Genomic DNA, 8,131 nt, shown 5'->3' on the forward strand with positions numbered 1-8,131 from the left:
TCAAATGCCTATTAGGCCTACTACAAGAAAAAAGCTTTACGTTAGAGAATAGTTTCACACTTCATTCATACGTTTCAGTATCTCAAGCATGAGATCGAATAGTAGTAGTACGACAGTTTTATACAAACTTGGAATCATCATATTGTTCCATAATTTGTGTGATGTCCCAGTTTCTTCTCCTTCCTCGTTCTAACAAACAGTCTTGTTATCACTAATTCTGTAACTATTCCTGCCAGTGTCAAAGCTTATTCACAGGTTAACTTCAATAACCCCGCCAGAATCACCGGTTTGGTTATCCCGCGATTATTCTCCGGTTAGGTGTTATTACATGTTCGTACAACGCATTTTTAGCACTTCTTCCAGAATAGAACTTAAAGCGGCTGCTAGCTGGGGACTGTACAATTGGCTCTTACTAGTATAGTGATCTGTCCAAAAACTTTCCGTCAAAATTTCATTTTCTTCGATACACCGAGAAGGTAATATGTAATCTTTCTTACCTGTTATTTGTTTATTTCCACTCCTGTAGTCTGAATCTATGGAGTTCGCTAGTAATTATAACAATGCTCATCATTCGCAAACCCAATCAACCACACAATCAGACAGGGGTTGGCATTCAGCCCTTCGGCTTTACTCTGGTCAGCTTGTATAGCTGCTTTTGTCTGTAGGAAAGTTTGTTTCTACATGCAACGAGGATTTCCCTCACAGAGACATCATGTACACTACGCGCGCATTCACAAATCAACTTACGATTCATTCAGAAATCAAATTAGAATATGTTCAAAAACCAACAGGGATGCGTTTCAAAGTCATATGAATAATCTATAGACTAACGTGCACTGGATGCCAGTAGCTTTGTGAAATAAGGTTTCCCCCCCCTCAAGAATATGAATTTGAGCCCACCCCCACCCCCTCCTAGATCTGGACCTGCTGCGCATGCATGAATCTGACAGCTTGGGCGCCCCAGTAAAATTTTTCCCGGTACCATCTAGCTGCTTGCTGCGACTGCTTACACAGCCAATAGCCACATTTCTGTAGCCAGAAGGGGGAGAAGGTACTATTCAACTGCACATGCACTTGATCCCACTCTTAACTGCTAAAACGAATCTAATGTAAATAGTTGTGACGTCACGCTCATAGGAGGCACTTTGTTGTTACGAAGCACTGCATAGTCTTCCTATGGTCTTTGACACATTTTGCTGTTGGTAGACGCTTGTGTAAGCGCTGTGTTTTGCTGCTGTATCTGGCGCATTTCCTATGCAATTTAAGTTTTATTTTCGTTTTTTTCTCTCTAGTTCACGTTTTATTGCTGCAGTATTATCTGCAGTAGCGGGATACAGTAATATCCTTTGTTAGAGTATCTGTTCTTACCAGTCAAAACTACAAAAATTTAACTGAAGACAAAAACAATGAAAAATTCCCGGAATTCTAAAAATTCCCAGGTTTTTCCCGGATGTCCCGGTTCTCCCGAGTCGTATACACCCTGTAACAATCTGTTTATTATTCTTTACTATGTAGGTTGCACCTGACAATGTGGCTTTAGGCCACGAAACCGGTTCCGTTTCAATAAAACAACAATTTTAATGGCTATGAATGGACTTATTCTTAAAATCATGCCTTTTAACAGCTGTGGATGCCCAGAGTATAAAACACTTTGTAACGATCTCTTTGTTGTTCCTGTCTGTAACTCAATTTATCATCTTTACAACTGAGTGGCAATCTATCCTTTTACTTGTATTGTTGATATTCCAACCTAGAGTTTTTATTGTCTGAAATCAACAATAACATCTTTAAACATAGTAAAAGCCCAAGGTACCCCACTACCACTTTGTTTCAAGTTGGACAACAGCCACTTACTATCCACTTATGCCATAACCACCATTCTCTTCATTTACCAAGTGGAAACTGTATCTCCACCCCAGCTTTCCGCCCCACAATCCCCCTTGACTTGCTTTAGTACTTAATTTGCAGCTGTCTCTGACCCCTTTCTTGTCATAATTGTTACCATTCCATTTACAATCCCTCTCCCACCATCTTTCCACATAAACACCAACCACTTCGATACTTTTCTTTATTACCCAACTTTGCTTGGGCTTGCAGGCTTCAAGTACAGATATTGCTATCCTCATTAAACACCTAATCACATTATAAGGCCCTTTTTCTTTTTTATTATTAACTGCCTCTTCTAAATATGATTCTTAATTACAGATGGTCTTTTTGTATGCCTTCAGTTGCACTAAATTTATAACCTGAAGCTGTACACAATACGAACACAAGTTTTTATGGTGCATATTTATATTTATCAGTGCAAAGACTCATTAGTCAGTTAGTTCAGTCTGAAAGGTATACAGATAAAATATCAGTAAGAGAAATGAATTTTCTGGGACTGTATTCCCAGCAGGTAATGGTTCACACAGTCTTATTCTTTAGTCTGGAATGTCATAATGAAAAGGAAAGATGTAAGATTTTACTTTCATAACCCTTGGATGATTTGGGAAATATCTTCCAAATCTAGAAAAACTGTGCATGAAGAAATGTGCAAGTGGAGCTGTGTAAGCTTTAGCTGTAAATATATTGTTCAATGACTAAATCCAAAGACACATTTGTCAACTACGTTTATCAGCCAATAGACTTGGAGAATGAAAATTTGTTCTTATAAAAAAAAAAAAAAATTATATATATATATATAATAGAAGGAAACATTCCACGAAGGAAAAATATATCTAAAAACAAAGATGATGTGACTTACCAAATGAAAGTGCTGGCAGGTCGACAGACACACAAATGAACACAAACATACACACAAAATTCAAGCTTTCGCAACAAACTGTTGCCTCATCAGGAAAGAGGGAAGGAGAGGGAAAGACGAAAGGATGTGGGTTTTAAGGGAGAGGGTAAGGAGTCATTCCAGTCCCGGGAGCGGAAAGACTTACCTTAGGGGGAAAAAAGGACGGGTACACACACACACACACACACACACACACACACACACACACACACAAACACATATATATCACAGCAAGCAACTACAAAAATCATTTACTGAAAAAATAAATTATTTTTCCAGCTTATGACAAACAAAAGCCATATTCTTATAAAGAAAAAGTTTACAAAAGCTGAAGCAAGAGAATGTTATTTGCATAAAATTACACTTTGTGCAATGAAAATTATAATTCATTTAATTAAAAGTTTTTCATGTTTCAATACGAGGATAAATCTTTCAGGAAAAAAAAAAAAAAAAAAAAAAAAAAAAAAAGCAGCTTTATCTAAACTATATACTCCGTTAAATTTGTTGGCTGAAAGTAACAAATATATTTAGATCAAAAAAGGACTACTCAATGGGATCATATTCACTACAGTTGTTTTAAAAAGAGCTAGCTACTCCAATGTATTCTTGGGCACTGCTGAGTAATAAACAATTAAACTATGGAATTTCACTTTGTTTCTTCTACTAAAAATTATTAATTTGTTTCAAATCACTAAATTTACAAATTTAATGCCAATATATGACACTACTATACATGTCTGACTTATGCTTGAAACATGGACCACTGTATGCAAGGAAACAGTGCAATATATGTTGGTGATAGTAAGTAGCATATACAAATTTTAAAAATGGCATCCCTTACCTCATCATGATACTGGACTTCAAGTAAAGCTCTGGAACTAGCCAGCTCCTGCATAAGGTGTTCAGCTTGCTTCAATATGTCGTCACGCGATATGACACGTTTACGTCTGTCGAGTCGTGGAGTTACACGTTCCTGGGAATCTGAATTGCTAAGTTCTGGTGTCGAATCCAGCAACCGCTGCAGTGCTCGGTCACGGTCGAAGGAGGTTGCATAGAAAAGTAGCTGACGTGTCTCAAATGGAAATAGAAAGGGGCTGAAACAATGAAAAGTAACTTAAAACGTGTTAACACATTTGGTGTCAACAAACCTGCAGGCAAAATTATTATTACTAAGAGCATAATTGTGGCCAATGGGAAGGAGGGGGCCCTTAAGCACTAAGTAGCACTGTGCGTTACTTGGCACTCATTTTTTAAAGCCTGTGTTTCTGTAGAAGTAACGCTAGTCATTCACTCACTTGCACTTTGTCAGCTGTAAACTGGTGTGTGTGTGTGTGTGTGTGTGTGTGTGGGGGGGGGGGGGGGGGGGGGGGGGTAGAGCTACTGGACTCTGCCACAAGTTTTTACAAAAAATTCATGAGCAGAACAACTTGAATTTAGTGTAATTATCAACATAAGTTTGAACTGGGTTTTTGCTTTTGCTGCTGCTAGGGGCAGCTTAATGCTGGCAGCCTCAGAGAGAAATGAATATCTTTCAACTACAGCCAATTTTCTCTTCCTCTGGCAGCACCAGTAAACTCGTGAAGTTACTGTGGACAAACAGTACTAATATGACCACCACCACCACCACCACCACCACAACATTATAATGAGTACAATGGGATTTGAATTTTGGATGTTACTTCCTGATTACTTCCTGTACCACATGCCTTTTCTGAGATAAGACTATGGTAGGCACTACTTCTGTGCAGCACCAGAGTATTTACCCTTTGTTTTTCCATGTTCTTTATCCTTCACTGTGGAGGATTTTTTAGGTATTTTTTTTTTCAACAGCTTTAGATATAATGAAATATCGAAAATTTTATGCCATTCAGCCTTGCTCTAGTAATTCTTGATTTTAGCTGACACTGTGAGTAAAACAACTTGCAACTTTAGATGTTTAGATTGCAGGAGGGGTCATAATGGTAACACAAATGGTGAGCCATCCTCCCTTCCTGTTCAACCAACATTTTGGTTGGTATTGTGGAGACAGTCACCATGTCATAGGCAAACAGTAGCATATTTTATCAAGTATTAGCAACTTCGGCATCCATTCAGATCTCGCTGTACGGTGATGCTTTTCAATGTGAGAGCTAAACAAACCATGTCTCCTGCTGATGATGACATATGCTTTAGAGTGCAGTGTACTTAAGGCAGATCTGAGCAAGTTACAAGCATGTGAAATGATCAGTCTTGCAGAAGACTATAAGAAAGAGAATTAGAATTTCTCAGAGAAGAAATTCAAGTGGCTCTGTCAATGACAGAGACAGAGTATTGCACAGCTCAAGTGGTTTGGCCATGTGAAGAAGAAAACAATATCTATATAGAAATGTGCCAGGGGAAGACCAATAGGATAACTCAGAAAAAGATGGCTGAATCAGATTAAGGAAGTTCCAAAGTTTAGAGGAAAAAACTGGAGAAATGTATCAAGACAAGAAATATGAAGTGTGCTTTTTAACAAAGTAACATTTTGAAATAAAAATAAAGCAAGTAAGCTTTTCTTAGGAATTTTATTTTTTTATGAAAGCCTGTTCTTTAGTCTACTTTTCTACATAACTCCCATCAATATTAATATGCTTATTTATCTTATAACCAGCCCTGAATACCATCCTCATAGAAATCTGTTAACTGAGCATAACTTTCTATAAGGATGCAAGGAAGATGAAAACAATGAAAGCAACAGCAGAGCATTCATTACTTGAAATTCTGGGCAAGAAAAGGTACAACAAACGAGGAACAAAGAGGGGCACATTCCAGCATTATCCAATATGCATACATATACAGGCTTATTATCAATGGATACCCTGCTTTAAAGGAAATCCATTTTTTTTTTTAAATCTCTGTTTTCAGCACAAAACATTTTCATCTCCGGCATTTTTATCATTGAAATAAGTGATCCAGCAGCCTGGAGAAAATTGAACTTAGCAAGTAAAAGGTAGCCATCACTCACACACACACACACACACACACACACACACACACACACACACACAAAGTGCGCGCAACAGCCTTCAGGGCTGCTGAAAGTACTTACTGTGTGTGAGCTCCATGCCTGACTTATTTTAATTCTGGATTTCCCATTATCCTGATAAAGTATAATGGAAGCTGTGGCATCTAACAGAGGCTGAATCAGAGCTTTTTTTCTGAAAGACTATCAGTACAGATCTTGTTCAATTCAAGTAAAAGATTTCTGAATATCTATGAATCCCAGATGAAGTGGTAATTCACATTTGTCTCTTATTTTTATGACAACATTTACAATTTGAAAGTGATTCACTGTAATACATCTATTTCTAATGCCTGCTAGTTCCTCAGATTGATTACAATCCAAAGCTTTTCAAGTGTGGAAAGTGATTATTTTAATGAATACCTGCAAGATTATGTGGAGGAAACTGACAGGTCTGTAGTTTTTAAATATATTGTTTGTCTCCTTTCTTGTAAAGTAGAATAGTTTTGGCAAATTGTCTCCTTTCATGTCTAGTATGTAAATCCTCCACATTTAACCTTTTCCTTTGAAGTATGATCATTCTAGGTGCCTTTCCTTTCTTTACAACTTTGACAGTTTCATATATCTGTTCTGGCGTCACTTTTTGGAGTGCCCTTACTCTTATTATTAACTATGTGTTCCTGGATTTAGCTCTTTTCATTGTTTTCAATTGTTCATTTAATAAATTTTCACAATTCCTTCGCACATTGCATTAAGACACAGCTGATCAATCATGCTTAATTCAACATATTCTTTCATGTTATTATTGTCCTTGTCTTTAAACTGTTGCTTTCACTTTAATCCTTTTCTTCTTCTATTTGAGATTTTCTTTTATTTCACTCTCAATGAACGAACCCACATTTTTTTTATGTTTGCTCAAGTACTGCCCATTCTGTCATTATGAAATACTACAATAAATGTTTATTGGCTTCAGACTTGGTGAGAGTGTATTACACGAACAAAAAACACATGAACTGAGTTCCAGTACAGCACTCGTGGCTGCCGCATCGCGGTTGCGAAGTGGGGCCGAGGCAGTTCCAGATAAGTTTTATAGTCTTGACGATAATTTATGGATTTGTAGTTTTAGCTTGACGATGTCCACTATGGACAAATAGTAGTTACTGTTATTCTGAAGAAGGTTGGGTTATCCCGACTGAAACCTGGGTAAATTCTAGGTAAACGGTGCAACTGACACTGTTAATTATTAAAAGTGAGATGACTTGGGTCCAGCATGCCGGGGGAGATATCTTAACTACTCCTCCCTCAACAGTAGTTTAACTAGCAGCAATGGAAAATTGTGGAACATATCAACTGTCTGTATGTTGTTTGGTAACATTTTAGGTAAATAACCTGGAAGACCATGCTTGACATGGAGAGCCAGAAGGGGCATTCCACCATGATATGAGCCACTGTCTATAAGGCTCTGCAAACACAACATGAGGGTACTTCTCATTACATAATTTAACCGTGGATAACCTGGTATGACCGATGTGGAAGGAACATAAGATGGTGGACTTCTTCCAGGAGGAACTGATGGGGAATGTTAAACAGCCATAGTTTATGTGATAGATAGAGCAGTACCCCGTCAGATGATGATCCATGCCCTCTCATATCTGCACCCCAGATTGCCAAAGTAAATGTTGAGCAATCAGTCACTTCTGTTGCCGTTCTGTCAGCCAGTTTGTTTCCAAAGTACCATCATTATGTGGGACATAAGAAAGACAACTGATCAAATAGTACGATTATAGTCAGAGAGAAGAACATGAATAGCAGATAATCACAGGGTGAAAAGAATACCTTTGATCAATAACCGGGTGACTGCTCATTGAGTCACTACAATGCAATGTGGTTGAGGGTAGTCTGTATAGTCTTTGTTGATGGCATCATCTGCTCCATAAAATTACTATGTTCTCACCAACAAATTATGTTCCCGAATGATGTAAGAAATAAAAGCATCTCTTGTACTGTCCAGGTTTTGGAGCTTTCAGTATAAATGACAGTAGCACCCTGATATTCCTATCGAACAGATGCTGAAATGTCATGAGAGTGACAAAATTTAGGTCCTTCAAATAAATTGGTTCCAATTTGTGGGCTGTGTAGCAACCGAGGTGGTGAGCACACTATAAGGGTGGTTGATTGAGGTCCCAGTGGATGGTCTTGAGACACATTCCAATTGGGGAACCCACGAAAGCCCCCCCCGCCCCCCCTCCCTGTTGGAAGGTATCTGGTCCATCATGGTAATGGTGGTAAGTAGAAGAGTTCTCTAGAAAGGAGGATAAAAGTTCCAGCCACACAGGCAACTGCAGCAGAGGTATCTCTGACAA

The 8,131-nt window shown here is 38.2% G+C and overlaps 1 protein-coding gene across 1 annotated transcript in view; it reads right to left on the minus strand.

Annotated features, from left to right (window-relative positions):
- The window catches only part of LOC126161819 (E3 ubiquitin-protein ligase TRIP12), a 247,236-nt gene that overhangs the window by 16,694 nt on the left and 222,411 nt on the right, over positions 1-8,131 (minus strand). The window contains exon 29 of the mRNA XM_049917919.1: positions 3,627-3,879. Within this exon, the coding sequence (XP_049773876.1) occupies positions 3,627-3,879 (253 nt within the window). The remainder of the gene's footprint in view (positions 1-3,626; positions 3,880-8,131) is intronic.

Source organism: Schistocerca cancellata, chromosome 2, assembly GCF_023864275.1.
Source record: "Schistocerca cancellata isolate TAMUIC-IGC-003103 chromosome 2, iqSchCanc2.1, whole genome shotgun sequence".
NCBI classification, from domain to species: domain Eukaryota; kingdom Metazoa; phylum Arthropoda; class Insecta; order Orthoptera; family Acrididae; genus Schistocerca; species Schistocerca cancellata.